The following is a 20,418-nucleotide window of genomic DNA, read 5'->3' as shown; positions in this document are numbered from 1 at the left end:
TGCAACTTAACATTTGGATCATTTTCATCAGCAGATGTAATTTGCACTGCAGTGTACAGAAGAGCAGAGTGGTTGGGAATTATGCAATTTCTCTCCTTTCCATCCTAGTGCAAGAAGAGATGTCCCCTCCAGCCCTTGGGAGCTCTATGGCAGAGGGTGTTACCAAATGCCAGGCTCAGCAGGAGGCTAATAATAGCTAAAAATATAGCAACTATCTCTCAGAAGGAGAGTGGGGAGGAAAAGAGAGCTGTCAGTTCTAGCAGAGGTAAGAGACTCTACCAAGCATTTTGGGTATGGTGCCAAACAACAGCCGTTAAAGGTTTGAGAAAGGAAGGAAAAATTCCATACACACTTCGAGACAAAATGAGCAACCACCATCTCTTGACAAGTTTACCTTTGCATTAATAAGTTTGTTGACTTGTTTTTTGATGCCATCTGTGAAGTTTTCAAAGGTTGGGTCTGCAACATAGGCAAAGGAGTGGCTCTCATTTTTTACAACCAAATGATAATGATCCATTAGAATAACAGTAGTAATGTTATAGTTTTCTGGGTCTTCCAGTATTGGTGGGGAAGAAAAAACCACTGTGGTCTCATTGAGTCTTGTAACAAGCTTTCCAACAAACTGTAAGAAACAAGACAAGAAAAGAATGCACATTTTAGAGTTTGACGTGTTCCTGTACATAACTGTCGATAACTTTAGCCTGTAGAAATAAATCCACTGGATTTATATCCTCTCCATACAGTAGAAATAACATAGCATGAGGTATTTTCTGAAAAGAAAATGGAACAAATTTGTTGATGAGAATAAACTGTTACTTCATTATGTTCTAGCAGCTGCTTGAAGAAAAAGCTTAGGCTACAGATCAGTTTCCATTCCCTTCAAATTCTGTGGCTCTGGACCACACTGGGCTGATATCATTAAACTGCTCTAAGATTAAGAGGTTTACATGGCAGCTTTAATCCAGATCATCTTCTATACCATTAAGTGTCTCAGGTAGATCCTTGTCTACTGACACTGTAAATAAAACACCTTGTTGAAATTCAATACAATTACTAAGTGAAATTTTGGAATAAAATCTAGCAGCTGTCAATCAAGGTAACAACTCAGTTACCCTCCATCCCTAATTAGATAAATGTTTTTATCCTAGAAACTCCTTCAGTCATTCAGGAACATCAATTACAGCCAACAACACTAATAGGAAACCTCAACATTTCTTTTATAACCACCTCAGTTGCTCTCTTTGAGAAATGCAGTTTGATAGCTTCTCCTCCACCTTTATTGCCATAAGTGGTATTAGAAAAGTTTCTAGTCTTAACCAAGAATGTGCGCTGTACATAATGCTGACTTAAGCTAATGTGCCGAGAAGATGCTGAGCATACATAAGAAGGAGGGTAAGAAATGTTGAGAAACACTGTCAAGAATGCTAATAGACTTTAAGATCATCCTGGGAGTTAAGGTTATCAAGATAATTACATCTTGCAGTTTATGGCCTAAGAAATGTAGGCACTTTTCCTCTTAAAATTCTTTAAGGATAGGGTTCTGATGGACCCAAATCCAGCTGGCTTTGGCATACTCTGAAAGTTGAATCATGCATGTAATACAAAAGATGCACATTACCAGCTCTATATGGATCACAACTGAAGAGCCAGCATTAGAAAAAAATCTTACAATGTTCTTACTGGAAGATCACTTTTAAGTCCTCAATCATCACATTAAATTGTGATCTTCATTAGAAGAGTGGGAAACTGAGACTATCTGTAATGCCAGTTCTTAACATGAGATGCAAGAAAGGTTTGTGTTTTTATTAAATGGTATTTTTCACAACTTTTTGTGAACATGCTATAGGTGGAATATGCATGAAGAAAGAAAGAAAAGAAGGCTCAGTTCACTGAGGTGTGAAAAAATAAAAGGCATTGACTTTGCAAAGCTGAGTACTCAGCATTGTCTGGATTTGGGTCCTGTTTCAGGCAAACCTTTAAAGATTGCAGGGGGAGAAGGAGAAAGATAAAGATAAAATAAACACTTTCAAACTACGAAATACATCCACCTTACCACTCGAAGCCTAATTCTTCTATCTTTATTCATAGTGAATGAAAATAATTTTAAAGCAGAAGATTGCAAGGTACAAGTGAATGTAAGTCAGGATGGTAGAAGCAGGCTCTTCTTCCATGGAAACCCTGAGAACAGACTCAGAAATCTGTTCGAACCTTATTCCACTCCAAGCCCTGTGAAGTCCAGTGGGCAGACTTAAATGAATTTTTTGAACAGATGATATGTTATGCATCCAGTGTGATGTCTTTGCGGGGAAAGAAAGAAAATTACCCTTTTGAGATTCGTTTTCCCTGCTTCTGGACGCTCTGCATATACCACCAACGAGAAACTCTGGATGAGCTCAAAACCGGTTCCAGTTACTGTAATATTTCTCCCTCCACTGAAAGGCAGAATTAAAAAAGAAGTCAAGTCAGTGGTAAACTACCACAGCTATAGACTGCTTTATCCTGCACTGTTACCACTACTACTTCCACTGAAAACAGCTATATAATGCCTATATGACAATTAGATATCCTACACAAGGGACTTCTGTGGAAGCTATTGATGACCACAGCATTTAAAAGCAGCAATGACAACTTCAAACTTGTTTTAAAACAGTAGAATAAAAAAAGTACAAATTGCTTTGTCAGTATTTGTGGCTTTTCATTGATGCCTATCTTTGCGTGCTTTGCTTCTCCACTGTTTTTGTTAAAATCACTCCACCTACCACACACAGAGAGACAAAAGTGACAGTATTTTCCACAGGTCTATAAGGACCTAGTTTCTCTATTCCTTTTCATTTGCAACACATTGTTTAAAAAATAATGCATTCACATAAGAACAACGCATGCAAGTTGCCAGTGGGAATTAAAGTCGTCAAAGTGACATGTATTTAGAGGGATAGCAATCCTCAAAGCAATCCATTGAAGTAAGCTTTAGTTTATATAGAGGAAAAAAGAAATCTTTTAAATCTTGTGGGGTAAATCACTATTGATCTACTAAAAAGACCCTCCAGGCCCCAGAACCACCTAAACCAAAAATCAAAAGCAAGTATCAAAACCAAATGCTATTTTACGTAAGTGACTACACAATAGTCAGAGTCAGGTACCAATCTCTCCTACAGAAGTCACAGCCAATTTTAACGTCCTATTTGTAAGGTCATGATCTTCCACTTCTTTTTACTAAAAGGAAGTGGAAACATCATGATCTCTCTCTGCCAACTGTACCCCACTAAGCAAAAGATCAGAATATTAGGGAACAGCCGAGACCACTGTGAATCAAGCTCACAAGTTTCTCCCTGTATCAGTTACAGAATGACTTGCAAAACCAGAGGTATGTTACAAGGACTTTTATACAGATGGTTTGCCATATTGATACAAATATAAGAGTGGCATACATTCCTTTGGTTTCACAATTGGTACTAGGTGAGCTTTTTTCCAGAAGGAACAGCTATCAGATGGGGTGTCAATGAGTACCACCACAGAAGAGAGCATAACTTTTAAAAGCATTATTGAACTCTGATTTAGATTTCCTAAAAAGATACTTTTTTTCTCATGGGACAGAGAGATGACAAGCCATAACTTTCCTTTATTTCCAGCATACTTATTAAAAGCTGAATAGAAGAACTGTTAGAAACCTTTTATATACGTTATCCTTATAGGATAAGGATTTGTAAGTAATACAAAGATCATGTTGTCTGACATCATGCTGAAATGCTTCAAATCTCTTTCTCTGAGACATCTTCATTTAGAAGCAGCTCATTACCTCTTCTGGTTCCAGGATTTGCCTTTGAAGGGGGATTAAAGTTTGAAAGCAAACAGAATACTTTCAAACATCAGCTGCAGTTAAGAAATATCACAAACTCTATGTATCTAAATGTGTACATTGCTAGAGTACAGGAATTTTTATTTCAAACAGTTCTATATGTTTATTACAAATTACACAAATTTTAACCCAATTGTAAATGAAGTTATGACAAATATTTAATTACCTGCTGAAGCTATTTACTGGCAGGAACTTGGTGACAGTAGGATTCTCACTGTATGAAAATAGCTGTGGTACATTAATTGCTGTGCCCCCATAGTCCATTGTGACTGTAACAGCTTCAACCTTGCTATTAGGTCCTGTAATGCAAACGATCTCATCTCCAAATTCAGTGCTAAATTTGAGAAGAAGAGGAAACATCTTTAGTTACTAACATTACGGTGATTTGTATTCTTTACTGCAGTTACACTGGAAGCAACAAAACCAGCTCTATTTTTGCTAGGCACTTGAGTAGTTACAAGAGGAGATAACACTTTAGTCAGAACACTTCGGGTCTTTAAAATAGATGCAGGATATGAAAAGGGATAGTGTACAAGCACAAGAACAATGCAATGTCAGCACACTTCATGTAATTCCTTTGGGGGGGGGAAAGAAGAGCAGCAATTAATAAAAGGAAAAAGAAGTGAGAGGAACAAGCCAAGGGGCACTAGAACATTAAGATTTTATATGGAACCACTGAAGAGATGCTGAGTGAAAGCATGGGTGGGTTTGGAGCAATCAGTCAATCAGAGAAAGGCAAAAAATCTGTGTTTGTCTCAGTTCTCCCACTCTGGTTGTTTTTACAGCTGCTTCTTCCAGCTGGAAACTCCAAGTGAGTTTCTGTCTGAATGTTACATGCAGAGCTCCATTACATGGGATGAGTCACAAAGAGATAGACAATGGTTTTGTTTAATTTCTAAAGGCCAGAAAAGGTTGGTGCTTTGTTAGGATACAGCTCTGTATTGTTAGTTACTCAGGGTACGTACACATTGCAAGGCTGGCTACCGACTGAAACTTGAACATCCTTCTTGGAACCAGTGGCCAGGTTTGTACCAGTGATGGTAAGTGTGGTTCCACCTGCTTGGGGACCACTTTCAGGTCTTATTCGAGAAGGATGAGGTTCCTGCAAAGAGGAGATGGTCAAACTAATGAAGAAAGTTAGAATAAAATTTATAACAGTACTAACTGGTATAACAGCTAACGGAAGTTTAATAAAATAATAAAATTAAAAAGAATAAAATCAAAATGACAGAAAATTCTTCTAAAAACCACTCAAAACTTTCATTATTTATGCTGAAGAAAAAAAGTAACATGATGTGAATGTACTTCTATTTTTTCCATACTATATTTTATGAGGCTCTATATGAATTTCAACTCCCTATTTACAGAATGTAGAGTTAGCTGCCATTAAGTCTGTGAGAGCTTCCTGTTGGACTTCCTGTTTTCACACTTATTTTAAGATTTCTCTCTTTGTTAAGGCTGAGTCCACCTTCACTCATCCTTTCCTACATTCAGTGTCAGCTACAGGAGAGACTGAGCAAGATTTTAAAAACTGGTATTAAACAGAAAGAATATTAAGATTCTCTTTATCTCGCAAGGCTCTAATTGTGGTAAAATTGTTATTCTATTCTTAAGCAATGAACTTGCAAAGAAAGAAAATCAGAAAACGCAAAACTTTTCTTTATGCATCCAGAACCTTGGAGCAGATTTTTAAAAACCAATTGAGACAAGAAGACATGCTTCAAAGTGTTATGAAATTTGCTGGCTATTTAAATTTCTCAAGTAAGTTTCCTCTTTTTGTTCTCAATTCAGTCTTCATTTCTGTGATTGTATTCTAGGAGCTATGACAAATAGCGTAAACAGTGAGCGCTTTTCATGAACAGTGTGATTTAATTACTTCATCACTAAGTAGTCCCTGCTTCGAGTTGAGAAAAGCATCCTTATTCAGGACAACACTGAAGCTGCTGAACCAAGAGGGTGATCGAAGCCATGCAAGCTGTGTGAAATGGGTTACCAGCCAGCTCCAGGAGTGTGCTGCCTGCCAACTCCATGGCCGGGCCCTGCCTGCAGACGTGCTGCAGCCCTCGCGCTGGGGCGGTAGCTGTTGTGCATGCAGGCAGCAAGGTGGTCCCACACAGCCGTCACATGCGCTGCGCACACAGATAGGGCGCCAGGTCCAAGCATGTGGCAGGGGCATTGCTATCAGGGACCCTGCATTTGCTAAATCATACCAGATCAACAGCTTGGGGAGTCCGTGAAATAGTAATGCCTTTTCTGATGTATAACTATGCTTCTTCATCCATAATCAAGCACAAGATTTCCTTAAATTAGTCAAATAAGCAATGAGTTTATTTCCCAATCTCATGTATATTTGTAACTCATATCTGCTCTTCTCCTCTTGCACAATCTTGCTAAAACGGTTGACTGATAATAAAGTCCAGGCTTGGGGTATTCCATACGAAGCATATGCAAATAAAGGAACAGCAAAGAAGTTTGAAAACTTCCCTTGCTGATGAGGCTTTCCCTGATCACCATCATACCACACTGATCTCCCACTCTAACGTGGAAAAGCCCTGCTCGGAAACAGAGCAACAAGCCCACACCTTACACTAGTCATGCAGCAAAAACTTTCCCTTGTGTTGTTTTGCTCAGGTACAGATTGCCATTGCTGACACTGCTGTGTCAGCTCACAGCTACAAAACCGAGGGCCGGCGACTAGCAGGGCAGAGGAGGACTGATGTACCACAGTTTGGTTCAAAGCTTGGTGAGATATTGACAGGTTTTTGATAAGCAGCAGGAACCCATAAGAATGCATCCAATGGACCTCGTGGTTACTTTACAAATTTGTTTTATTGAAGTACAGATATAGAAATGTGGAGAACACAGATTTGGTGTGCTTGTTTTATACTTTCATGTCTGAGCAACTTCTCCCCGAAGGAATGCATCATGGTTCAGCACACTTCACAAATCCACAATGACAACTATAATTTGCTGTCAAGTCATTGAGCTTTAGAAATATGCTTTAACACTAATTGGGTGTCAATTGCTTTTCTTCCCTGAGAGAAATCTGTTTGTAAACGCTTCATTCCTCAAGATGTACATTGCTGCAGCATATGACTGCTCTCGCATGCTAACCTTTGATTTTGTTTAAATTTAATACATCACTCGGGTTACAAGATTTTATGTAGGGAAGTGACTCAAAGTAATTTTGAAGTACTTTTTAAGCAAAAAGGAGCCTTGATTCAATATAAGAGTTGCCTAAACCTTGCCCACTTAGGTCTATACAGCCCTCTCTGGGCATGCTCTTGTTTGGATTTAATTGCTTGCTAATTTAAACTAAATTGAAATAAGCCATGTGAGGGTAAATAAAAAGTTTGAGGGGGTCAGTTTTAAAAATCACACTTCAAGTTTAAATTAACACAAGTCTAGACATGTGCTCGTGTTTTGTAACACAATTCTATTGCTGAAAAAATTACCAGAAAAATTGTATATAAAATACAGAGTAAATAAATTGCTTCTAAAAATGTATGAAATACTGTAAGCATAGCCTTAGCACATGGACAGAAAACCATACCTTTTATCGACTTCAAATTAAATTTTAATTGCTATAGACTGTTAAGCATGTTGGGCCACTGCATCATCCGCAGTAAAAATCCACAGCAAAACTCCACAGCAATGATTAGCTGCATAACATGCCTTGGATAGCTTTCAGAAGAGAGTATAACCCCAAACCCACTAAGGAATCAGACAAATCTGTTATCCCTGAACCTCAGAAAAACTGTTTAAAACTCATAGCCGTTTCCCTAAATACTAACTCCACTGAAAGCCTAGACTCTAAGGACAGACTTAGGAAGGAAATGAACACAAAACCACTTAAAGCCAAGCCTTTAAGCAGAAACTTAGGAAAGAAAGGAAAAAGAAAAGGTTTCTGAAGCATCACACACCACTGTTCTCTGTAACCTCACCATAAAAAATGAAAGAAAGCTTGCTAAGAACTTCTGCTAGACAGCTGTATTCCTTTCTACCTGCAAAAATGTGAGATAATTGCCCTGTTAAAGCTTTGCTGAGTTATCTGATGGGTAGCTTTGGCAAGGTGTCAGCTGGCTCTTGCTAACAACCAGTAAATATGGAGTGAGCTACAAACCTGAAGCAGAACCATCCACACCATTCTGTGTGGGACCTTTTAGTGGTGGTGTACATTTGCCTATGAACAGGAATATACAGGTACCCAAATAGCAAAGTTATTGCTGAATAACACAACAGCAATGGGGAAGTGAAACAAGTTTCTGTTCCATTTTCCCCAGAAATTGTTTTTTTCTTAGCTAGACTCCAACTCTGCTGGAAGTTAACATGCAGCTACACTGGAAGGGAGAACATGCTGCCCACACCTGACCCCATCCATGGCACAACCACACCCCGAAGTCAGCACATCTCAGCTTCACTTCAGGCTGAATGGAAAACCAAGGTCAGGAATGACTCTGGGAGCAGTCAAAGAGGAGGTGGAATAGTTATGGTTTAACCTTTATTTTCTCTTTAATTGCTGGTCTTGCAGCAGTTCCTCAAAATACTATTTTAAAATAGCTTAATTCAAAGTATTCATATTTAACGTATTTAAAGTAATTTCGCAAATACCAAGAGCTCTCCAGAGACCAAATAATGTGGATGCCTCAGAAAGATGATCTAATAAGGAGAAGCTGAACCATGCTCTGTGGGCCGTGAAATTCTTCAGCATGACTGCTAAGGCAAAGCATCACATAGTAACAGTTTGTTACTGTAAACTTGTCAGGAAAATGATTTGATTAATTTTAACTTGCTATTTTCTGTTTCACATTTTCCCCCTTTCCCTTTCTCTTAAGACCTGGCAGAAAAAGTAAGTAGTTAAAATATCAAGAATTTTAACAATTTTAATAACCATTTTATTACAAAACCAATGTGATATGAGCAAGTTTTAGTACTCTTCTAAAATATTCATGGATGGCTTGAAGAGCAAAGCTACACTGGCTCACCTGGACGTCTTAAGAGTACCAATAAAGAAAAAAAAAATTGGTTCATCCAAATGTTCAACCAGAAAGCATTTTTCAAAAATGCAATTAGGTAGATAGGATCAGCGGGAGAACAGTATTTTGCTGAATGCCAAAATAATTTGAGAAAGCACCTTCAGTGGTGGTACCAGCCTTCACAAGAATTTTGTTACCTAAGGAGAAGGTAGCCCCTTCCCACAACTGACATGGCACTCACCAGTGAGACAGAGAGGTTCAGACCCTTGGAAGCTGCCAGGTCTAGTCTTATCTTACACAGACTAGCAAAGCTGCATCTAACCCACAGCTCTGTGTTTCTTACCATAGCCCCGCATGAGATTCGTTCTCCTTGCAGAGGAAAACAAGGGGAAAAGGGTAAATCCTTCACTACAAACCTTGTTTGAAAGATAATAAAAATGCTGCTTTTACGAAGAGCCAGCACCTTTTAATTTGGACTCAATCCTGGCAATACCGAATGTTCAACCATTACAAAGAGCACTGATAAACCTAGGACCTCAAGTGCTGCAAGATAGGTGTTGTCACCTTTTCAAATTCCCCTCAGTGGTTTTTTCTTTCCTTGTTTCTGCCCTTTTCTCATTTCAGCCTCTGAATCAGAAGTATAACTGCTATCATAATAAATATAATACCCCACTTTCACTTTCAGCCCTCTGCACCTCAGGATCTTTGTTTGCTCAGCCAGGTTACCAGGGGAAGTCACTATAACATCACAGCACAGTGCCATTATAACATCACACCACAGTGCTCGGTGCAATTATGATGTTAAGCAGAACACTTGATTATGTGTCCTATATGGAATTTGTAGCAGTCTTATAATAATTCTTCTGGAAGATGTCAGCCCCTTTGAGGACTTGGCAATATTTAATTTCTCATGGACACAGTAAAATCTAAACAACCCTACAAACACTAATTTAACCCTTGTTTTATAATTTCTTAGAGTGTAGAAAACAATAATTCATATATATTTCAGTCTTTTTCTTATTTTGCTTCAAATGGAGGAATGTTCTTTCAGGTTTCAGTGCTCTATACCCCTCCTTTTGTCACTGGGCAAATATTGTTCATGTCTTCCAGGTAGTTTAATGTTTGAGCATAACTATTTTCTGCAATAACAGGTTACCTTGTTATGTAGTCTTTTTGATAGTCTAGACCAAAAAAGCCTGTTCCAATGTCTGTCAGTTGTTCAATGGCTTGTTTCTTGCAAAGTCTGGTAAGCCATCTTCCAGCAGAGGGACCTCCCATCACCAGAACTCCCCACCTTATGTTCTCACGACCATGCCCTTTGTTTGTAGGAAGTGGATTTGCAGTTTTGGTATAAAACACATGCACATCCACAACTATATTATTTAGAGTAGAATAGAATAGTTCACTTGGAAGTGGCCTGCAATGATCATCTAGTCCAACTTGTCAAGAAGGTGTAGCTTGCTCCCTACCACATGGTTTATCCTGAAAAAATAATTTGATCTCGATGGGATTTCTTGCTTGTAGGTCCAAGCAGATTGTAGCTTGTCAGTCATGGGAAATCCGAGCATTTTACATATCTTACATACAAACCTTCCTTAAATCCTACTTTAGGTGTAATAATGTTGAGCTAGAGGTCTCAAAGCCCACCTGCAACCCAACTCTCCCATGTTGTACCAGACTGCTGAGTTATTACTACTGAACTGTTAAGCAGTTTTCCCAGAGCTTTCATAACCATTAGGCAGCTTTCCTGGAAGGATAATAATGATATGAATAGGTTACTTTTTCTGTTTTATGACTGTGGCTGGTGCACATCCCACTGATATAGTTTACCTGAAAGCAGTTGTTATCTGCTCCAATTTGAAGTAGTGAGACAATGACAGTTTCTAAGTCCTTGTACATTCCTTATGGTATGTAACATTCAAATACTGCTATGTTTGGTAGCAAATTCATTTATTTTCTTTGTAATAGCAATGAATTCCCTTACGTGGCATCTGCATTTCTGTATGCCACTGCCCTGTCTTTGCATCAGGGACTAACCTGAGCTTCACAAACTGTATTTTTTGGGTTTGCCTCACAGTAATGTCAGTCTTGCAAGAGTCTGTCCTCTGAGGTACTCTGTGCTTCGTCAGCATAGAGGTACCAGAAAAAAATGAAAACAAATACTGGCAAACCAGCTTGCACTGGCCCAAATATGTATATGACTTAACACTCAGGCCGTTTTCCAGTGTCCTGTTTCCTCCATCGCAGCCAGAAGTCTTTCCTTTGTTTGCTCTGTTTGTATCCATTGCCTTCTACTTACAAATCTGTTCACAGAAACGCTGATATATTTTTCATAGTAGTTTCATGCTTTCCGCATGCTAGAGGGTAAATTATCTCCATGTCTGTTCCACTTATAATCACATTTAGACATGAACTTACTTATTAGCAATGTACATGACTGCTGCTCTTACACAGCTACTGCAGACCCTCCGAGCATTTACATTTCAGCTCTTACATTTTTCATCCCATTTATTAATCTAGAATGAACTTTTTCATCCTTAATATTTTATGACTTGCAGTTAGTCTTTCTGCACAGTTAGGAAGGTGATCTCTTATTTCTTCAGGTTTCTGATCACAATTTTATTAAAAGCTACCTTTTACAGGCTGAAAATGCTTTCAGAGAGCTCCCAGCATTTTAGATCTCTGTGGTCTGTTGGTGTCAAATGAAAGCGCAGCTTTTACCTGGCTAACAGTGGGGTTACTCCTTTTCTTTCCTTTTTTAATCCATCTCCTTTGCAATTTTCCCATTAAAGATATGCAAGTGCAAAAGAGAACCATCCCCTAACCTCTTTTTTACTGACCTGACTTGCATTTGGGATCTGATCTGCCAGGCTGATTCATGTTCCATCAGTTTGCTTTGCAACTGTCCTGGTTTACACTGTCATGTCCAGCCAACTCACTTCTGGTCCCTTGCAAAGTATTAAAGAACAAGAGGAGTGCACTCCTGTGGAGCACCACCTAGGTTCCGCATGTCTTCTTTTTTAATTTCTCTACTTTTCCACTCATCTGTTACCAAGCACATTGCAAACTTTTTATATTCTGGGCATGACTCTGTAAATAAGGATAATATCTACTATAATATTTGTCTGTGGCAGGCAGTTTCTAGCCCAAGAACTACACAACTGAGATAAAAGTGGTTACACTTCATCCTTCACTAATGCAGAAAATCAAAGAGAGAAACAACCAGCCACCAAGGAGGCTACTGGTGGATCACAAGAGGGGCCAGAAATTTAGGAACAATTGGAAGGCAAAAGAGGAGGGGGGCCTAACCAAGATGTAAAGAAACCTTGGCATGACGTCTATGCTTTGGAGAGGGATACTGGAGAAAATGCAACCGTGCCAGACCACAAGCAGGGAGACAACTAGGGAGGTAAAAGAGGATGGTGGCAGAGTATATCCTTGTGATGCTGTGAGAGAATGCCAGCTGCAGCACAAGGGGAAGCCAGCAACAGATGGATGTGTTCAAATGGACATGATGGGCAGCAAATGGCAAAGCCACCTAAGATCCTTTCTGCCAGCTCCTGTAAGCAGTGACCTCCAGTTGGTGGTTTGCCTTTGATACAAGTGCACATCTTCCCAAGTAGAAATGAGCTCTTGTGCTGCCACACAAACAGAGCACAGGGATGTTGTGTAAAGGACCTAATGACAGTTCACACACACAGATAAGATTTTCACAAACATACAGAGCACATTATTGCTCTGTATTTATCTCATTCATCCTTTCCTCCACAAGTAACTTTTCCCTTTCCTCATCCTGGTCCCAGCTGCAGTAAGTTCTGGCTTTTGAAACAGGTCTGTAAAACAACTAATTTGTTACCAAAATTAACTTCCCCTCACTGAAAGTCAAATTATTCTGCCAATCCTTGCATATAACACATGCAAAATTTAAATACATTAATAAAAGCATAGCCCATGAAGTGCTGTAGACACTGGCCACCTTCTTGGAGGTCAAAATGTCATTTCATGGACTATAAAGGTAACCGCAGAAGCTAAATTAAGCTTCTGAATGGGGCATGTAAGTCATTAGGAACTGCTCTTTCCCCCTCCACTTCGCTCTTTTCTCAGACTCAAGGGAGCCTGCTTCTTGTTTCTTCAGACAAGCCACCCACTCACAGGATATTCAACCAGAGAATTTCCATTGCGCACTCTTGGCAGCCTCGTGTTCACCGCAGTGGCTGACTTGACCCACAAACTTGCCTCATCATCACACCATCCACAAGACAAGCTTCAGTTCCTGGGTTATTTCTTCAACAGTAGAGAAATGAGCTGAGTCCTGCCTTTCTGGGACTGCTTTGTCCAACCTTAGACCATGTGAGCTGATCAAACACTTCCAGCTGCTCCAGGTGGAGTGCATTTGCCTGCAATGTACATTGTGTGCTGTCTGCTGTGGATGAGATGCTTGGTTGGTATTTTAAAGGGTTGGTATTTTAAACAATTAATTTTTTGGACTGTAGGCAGCATCCTTTTATCATGAGGCAGACACCACATGATTTACTGAAAAGACCACAGAGCCTTGCTGACAGGTTTGATGGAGAAATGGAAGCATGCATAACTGAAAAGTCTGTGTTATCATACAGTCAGTGGCAGCTTTTAAGCAGAACCACAAGCACTGAATGGTGGGACATGTATTTAAGTGCACAGCTCAGATGATAGAGAATTAAGTCTAATAATATCCACATGAGGAAGGGCCAACTTTGCAACAACTCTCTGATACCCAGGAGATCTGGCCCCTGTGCAGGCTGACAGATAAACAAGATGTGCTCCAGGACTCAGGAATAAAATAAGATCCTCTGGAAGCAATTCCAGACTGCTGTGGATGTATGGTTTATCAGCATCAATTGTAATGGCAAAAAGGATGTAATATGCTCCCACAAAACCCCAGCTAAACTCCCCAACTACAGTGTAAAATGCATGTGTTGAGGTAAAGACTCAGGGAGAAAAAACAAGGAGTGAACTAAAACCCTCCACAAAAGCCTTGTGGCACTAATGGCACTACACTGGTGAGAGCTCCCAGAGCAACTGCTTCAAACATCAAGAAAGAAAGCAGAGGATGGATGAAGGTAAGAGAAAACTACCATGTTGGGAGTAGGTTAAGGTGAAAGAGTGCCTCTTGTTGAATGTAACTGTGCTGTTCAGGTTCACATTCAAACGTCTAATATGGTGAACAGTCATGTTCATGTTTGTTTTCAGATCAGACTAATTTATTCCCCCTTATTCCTCTTTTTGGTTATTCATCTCATTTTGTTTATGTAAATAGACTTCCTGATTTACTAAAAGTCATTAATTCCAAGCCAGTCCCTAAACAACCTTCAGCACCTCAGAAATGTATTACACTTTCGCTAAGTTCTACCTCTCATTTCACCATCTTACATTTGAGTTTTCTGAAACCCCACTGTCTTTAACCTGCTCAGCCTAAAACTCATAGAATTTCTCTTGCAAACAGGTGTTGGAGAACCCAGAACCAGCTGCAAGCTCTCATTCTGGTGGCTGGAGTCTGAAGACGAGGTATTCTGAGAAGGGAATCATGCTTATGTGGGATCAGCAAATCTGGGCCATACATCTAGGAGAAGCTTAACTTCTTTCCTTTGATACTGCTTCTCACTGTCATAGTAACATGCAAATCAGATAAAATTAACACTAAAGCAGGACTGGCCTTTAGCCGTGTTACTGCTCCACCTGCTTAGAGACCAGCCAAGCTGTCAGTGCTCCAGATGTACCGCACAGCTGGATATTAAAGTTTAGCACCACTTCATTTCTATTTCACTAAACAGGAGGATGGTTATTGCCTGATACTGATCATAGTGAAACAACAGAAATGTCAGTATAGGGGAGGACTGGGTTACCAGAATTTAATTTCACTGGAATGTTTGGACATGAACAGCACTCAGGTTGCAGAGAGAAATTGTGGTGGGTAGGGAGAAATAGAGCTTTCATCCCCTGTTATACAGCAAATATAGATGAGGTGCCTACTGCACAGCACAGACTCTTGTGGACCAGGGCATTTTAGTTCAGAAATATTTTAAATTGAAACCATGGCTTCCCTTTCAACTGGATTTTTGACCTATTTAATGGAGGTCTCATGCATTGGCTCAGAAATGTGCTGTGCTGGCAGACGGGGCAGAAGAATGAGTCTGGACCCAAGTTCTGCTGACTACTGATCCTCATCAATCCAGCTTTAAAAATTCATCTCATTGTTCAGACTGGGTATCAACAACAGCCAAATGTAGTAGTACTTATAGAATCATAGAGTGGTTTGGGTTGGAAGGGACCTTAAAGATCATCCAGTTCCAACCCCCTGCCATGGGCAGGGACACCTTCCACTGGACCAGGTTGCTCAAAGCCCCATCCAGCCTGGCCTTGAACACTGCCAGGGAGGGGGCAGACACAGCTTCTGTGGGAAACCTGTTCCAGTGTCTCACAACCTGCATCAAAAAAAATCCTTTCTTATATCCAATCTACTTGATAACTGACTATGTGCTTTTCGGTGGTAGACACTAGCCACATGTATGAGGCTGAGAATGGGGGGAGTATGGTGACACCTCTGGTGTGTATAGACACACTGGGTTGAGCAGCTGCATTGTCTCCTTGTGCACTGCTGGTGCACTTCTGCCCTGTGCCACCACACACTGCATTTAGGGTGGTCACTGCTAAAGCTGAAGCTATTGTGCTCCGGGTGATCAGAGCACACAGTAAAACCAGTGATAATTACCAGCAGGAGGGTAGACAGACAATGTGCCAAAGAAAGGGGGAAATACATAATAGAAAATTTATTTTAGGAAGGCTCTTGGAAAGAAGAGTATTTTCTTTCTTTTGTATATACTGAATAGAAGAGGTTTTAAACAAAGCACAGATTTTGCATGTCTGCTGAAAGAAGTCACCCAATAAATGCCTGAAAACAGCAGTGAAACAAGATTGTAGGTTTTAAGACATCAACTGAGGTGACTGTTTGCTCCGATCATGTGTTCTCACACCAAGAGCTCTAATGTTACGCTTGTAGAGGTGTGTGTGAATGTGACGCCCATGTACTGACTTTAATCCCACTTGTGCTGGGTTTGTGTGTGTGTGTCAGGGGTTCTTGGTAGCAGGGGAGGGGGCTACAGAGGTGGTCCCTGTGAGAAGCTTCTTGAATCTCCCCTGGCTCCAGGTTGGACCCACCTCTGGCCAAGGTCAAGCCAATTAGCGACAGTGGATGCACCTCTATGATAATGTATTTAAGAAGAGGAACCTGGGAGAAGGAGTGGAAGCTGTGAGGAGGAGTTGTGAGGGAGATACCTATGCAGACACTGAGGTCAGTGGAAGAAAGGAGGTGGAGGAGGCGGGAAGGTTTACCAGAGCAGAGACTTCCCTGCACCCCATGATGAGATGGCAGGGCCACCCCCCTGCAGCCATGGAGTTCCATGGTGGAGCAGATGCTGACCTGCAGCCCATGGTGGACCCCATGCCAGAGAAGGTGGCTGCACCCAAAGAAGGCTGTGACTCTTTGGGAAGCCCCCGCTGCTGTAGTTTGGCACTGGGAGGACTGCAACACACAGGGGTGACCAGGCTGGAGCAATTTCTGAAGAGCTGCAGCCCGTGGGAGGCACTCATGTCAGAGAAGTTTGTGGAGGACTGTCTCCTGTGAGACCGATCCCATGCTGGTGGAGGGGGAGGAATCCTCCTCCTGAAGAGGAAGGAGTGGTGGGACTGACCACACCCACCCATTCCCTGCCCTGCTGTGCCGCTGGACGGTAGGAGGTAGAGAAATCAGGAGCAAAGCTGAGTCTGGAAAGAAGGGAGGGCTGTGGGAAGGTGTTTTTAAGATGTGGCAATACTTCTCACTGTCCTACTCTGTTTGAGTGCTAAGCATTGTTGTTTGAATTAAACTGATGTTCTTTTTCTTCCCCTAAGGAGTCTGCCTTTTGCCCATGACCATAATGGGTGAGTCATCCTCCCCTGTCCTTATCTCAATTCCCTTTGCTTTATTTTCTCTTTTCCATTCCTGAGGGGAAAGGGGTGAGCAAGCAGATGCATGATGCTCAGTTGCCCTCTGGACTCAAGACATGACACTGCTTCAGTCTACCTTGGCTTCATTTTCTTGTGGAACAGAGAGAAATGAAACTAGAAATCAATTTCACCAGCTTTAAGACATGAAGTGTACTACTTGGCATTGCTTTGCATTTTGTAAATAGAGTCCCCATTGAAAGATTTTTGCAGCAAACAAAAATACTGTTTATCAGCAGTTAGCTTAGGTATCTGATATTTCAGTAGCCTCAATGCAGGCAGAGATTGGCACAGAGGGAGTCTTGGACTTGCAGGAAAACATCCACCTGGTTGTGCACAGCAGCTTCTCCTAGTGTCTCACTGATTGGCCATCAAGAATCTTTCCATTAAGTAGCCAAAAGCTGTGACTCCTTATCTTTCCTCCAAGATGGGCTGAGCAGGGAATAACACCAAAACAAGTTCACAGATAGGCTTTGAAGGCTACACAGGGGCTTCAGATTACATTTCAACCCACTCCATAACATCTTCATGTGGTTTTCACACAAACCATGGGAGAATCTTGACACACAGGAGAAGCATAGGAGAACTGGTGTAAAATATACCAAACACCATGGGTTCATGTCAAAATTTCCTCTCATTTAGGGTTTACTGTCATAGCCTCTGTCCTAGAGACCACAAACACATAAACACAGGAAATTATGTTGTTGTTCTCTGGTTAAGATGAATGAGATTGACGAAGAAAGACTTAATTATAACATACATTTCCACAAAGGAATAGAGCACATTTTCAAGCAAAAAGGGTGTTTTTTGCAGAGATATCACTAGGGAGAGGAGGTATTTGCTTGGAAATTATGGAAAAAACACTTCTAGCCTGTTTTGCAAAAACAAGAATACCCTCTTCTCAGTTAAATGTCATTCTTGACTTATTCTGCTGCTTACTGCCAACTCCTTCCTTTCCTTTTCACAAGATATCAAGAATTAATGAGACAGAAGTTTAAATAATGGAGAAGATAAAAGCCTAACCCACCCTTTGTGTTTTATAGACTTAACAGTTTATAGGTGTAATGTGAAGTATCAATATGAGGACAGAGATTATTTAAACCTCTCAACTATCACAGGCTCTTATAAATTTTGAAGACCTCATTGATACAGATAAAGCTACTTGCTGCAGAAACCACATGCTAGACCAGCTATAACCTAGGGCCACATTTAGGGTGAAGGAAAGACACAAATGAAATTCTCCTTCATAGTGACACTGAAAACAAAGCACATGTGTAATATGAACACATATCATGCCTTCTGTGGCTCTGCATGCTGTATTTTTCAATGAAATAAATTATTAAAAAATTAATGTACCTTCATTACTTATTCTTCAGCTGCTCTGCATCCATTCTTGTAATTAAGAACATTGGCTAGACTAAACACTGTGATTAAAATAGTGCACCAACTGTGCATCTAAAGAATACCTGATTTTTTGAAGTGCTGATTTTTTTAATTCAGTAATGACACTGAAGAGGTATTATGTCACTATGGAGTAAGTTTATTACAGTTTCTTTTCTACCACAACTTTTAAACTTGAATTGCAAACAACATCATCCTGTTTTAAGACTCTGGATCTATGGATCAGAACAGATTTTTGGTACACCCTTTGTAGAAAGAAATGTTCAAGTTAAGTGTTTTCTAATATACTTGAATGACAGTGCTATTGATGAAACAAAGCTTGTAAGGCGAACACAAGTGATTCTGCGCTTAACAAGTAAACTTCTAACTTCAATCATGTATAAGCTATAAAACATGTCTCTGAAAAAAATGCACTTACCTGGTATGTAAACAGCACTTCACTTGGTGATTTACCTAATTTTCCGTTGATGTTAACTTCAATTTGACCTTGTTTTGGTTCATTCATTGGTCCAACTTGACATACAATCCTAGCAAGAAAGAATGGAAGTTTATCTGTTGGAAGTAATAGCTGCAATACCAATGCAATGTATGTGAGCTACCACACACACTGCCAGCAACAGTGCTTTATCCTACACAAGGTACTTGAAGGCCGCCTCAGATTCCCAGCAGAAGCACACCAGAATAGTTTAATCTTCTGTCTAAAGGTAGGTAAAACTGAAACCTGAGCACTGAACACAGCAGCTACTTTAGCAGCCTGTTAATAGAGGTGGCTTCTACAGAAGACTCCAATTCAGCCCAGAAGTCAGAGATGAACATCTCCTACCCTACACAAGGTTTTTATTGGACCTTGTGGTATCAAAAAAAAAAGGACCCCACCCCCCTTGATGTAAGAATCAGATCATCAGCTATGTTATAACCTGTGTGTTTTAGCTGCTGATACTTCTGTTGTGAATCCTGCTATCTTTCATCATTAAACTACTGTATTTTCACACTTAAGATCAAAAACCCTTTAGAATTACTGTTCTCTGAAAATAAATCCTCAGATAACCCATGCAAAATCAGAGGTCAAGGAACACTGGCCAAGAAAATACTGCTGTAACTAACACTGCTGCTGAGTGATAGGCAGGGTGTTTAAATTTTTGTTTCAAACAGGTGATCCACAGAATACAAGCATGTAAATGCAATAAGGATTTGACACACTTGAAAACTGGGCCAAATGCGTGATGGAGAGCTGATAATACAGTTAGATAAGGAGGTATATAATGTTGGCAGCCTGTGTAGGCAGACAGTTTCATATAGGACACACCCTGAAGATCACTGCTCATTTCATTTGCTCTTTCCCTCCAGGATTATTGCTATTCTTCCTTAAGCAGTGCATGACTGCTTAAAAAAAACCCCTTCAAATTAAAAACAACCCACAACAACCCCAAATTACCGGGTATAATGTACTTAAATCTGGACTTAGAATAAAAGGATTGTCAAGTCCCTCTGCAGATCACTCCAGACTTTTCTGTCTGGGTACTGGCAAATGGACAAAATTCTCTAAATTCTTGCATGTCCTGGCATGTGTATGGCTGCCTGAGTCTGTTCCTCATCATCTCTCTACTGTATTCTTGGAAGTTGTATCTTCTTGTCAGGCAGAAACAGGAAACGGTGCCTTTGGAGGAATTTCTACCATATGTTAAGCTCGGGAAAGCAGTTGAGGGCCAGGGCTGGGGGGCGTGTGTGGGGGAAACGCTGCAGCATGGTTAACAGAAAAGTTCCCTCCCCTCCTCGGCATTGGCATTGCCTCCCTTCCCCCACGTTACAAATGGAAAACTCCAAAGAATGAGAACATGACTTCTCCAAGGCCAACAATTAAATCACCACAGAACGAAAAAGCAGCCTTAAGTGCCTCCAATTTCGCTGCTCTTCTGCCCATGGGAGCAACTGTCTCCTAAAAATGACTAGCTTTTTACTGCAGAAGGATAGGGGAGCAAGACTAGGAACTTACTACTTTCTTTTTTTAAAAATTAAATTAAAAGAAGGTAATAATAAAACAAAATAATGGAGGAAGATAAGGACAGAAAATTATAGACATCTATGGAGATTTTGAATAACTTATTTTTCAAGGTTTCCCTAATGGAGAACATCCTTCAAAACCCCCTATTTTGTTGATAAATGACA

General features: G+C 40.4%; 1 protein-coding gene across 5 annotated transcripts in view; it reads right to left on the bottom strand.

Moving 5' to 3' along the window:
* Nucleotides 1-20,418, bottom strand: part of PLXNB2 (plexin B2) — a 263,745-nt gene that overhangs the window by 28,493 nt on the left and 214,834 nt on the right. For all 5 annotated transcript variants that reach the window (XM_074903216.1, XM_074903214.1, XM_074903218.1 and 2 more), the window contains 5 exons: nt 18,671-18,779; nt 4,822-4,958; nt 4,023-4,190; nt 2,324-2,432; nt 395-622 (listed from right to left, as the gene is read on the bottom strand). In XM_074903216.1, coding sequence (XP_074759317.1) covers nt 395-622; nt 2,324-2,432; nt 4,023-4,190; nt 4,822-4,958; nt 18,671-18,779 — 751 coding nt within the window. The remainder of the gene's footprint in view (nt 1-394; nt 623-2,323; nt 2,433-4,022; nt 4,191-4,821; nt 4,959-18,670; nt 18,780-20,418) is intronic.

This window comes from Athene noctua, chromosome 3, assembly GCF_965140245.1.
Source record: "Athene noctua chromosome 3, bAthNoc1.hap1.1, whole genome shotgun sequence".
Classification (NCBI taxonomy): Eukaryota; Metazoa; Chordata; class Aves; order Strigiformes; family Strigidae; genus Athene; species Athene noctua.
The sequence above is the reverse complement of the archived record's forward strand: the minus strand, read 5'-3'. Positions and strand labels throughout refer to the sequence as shown.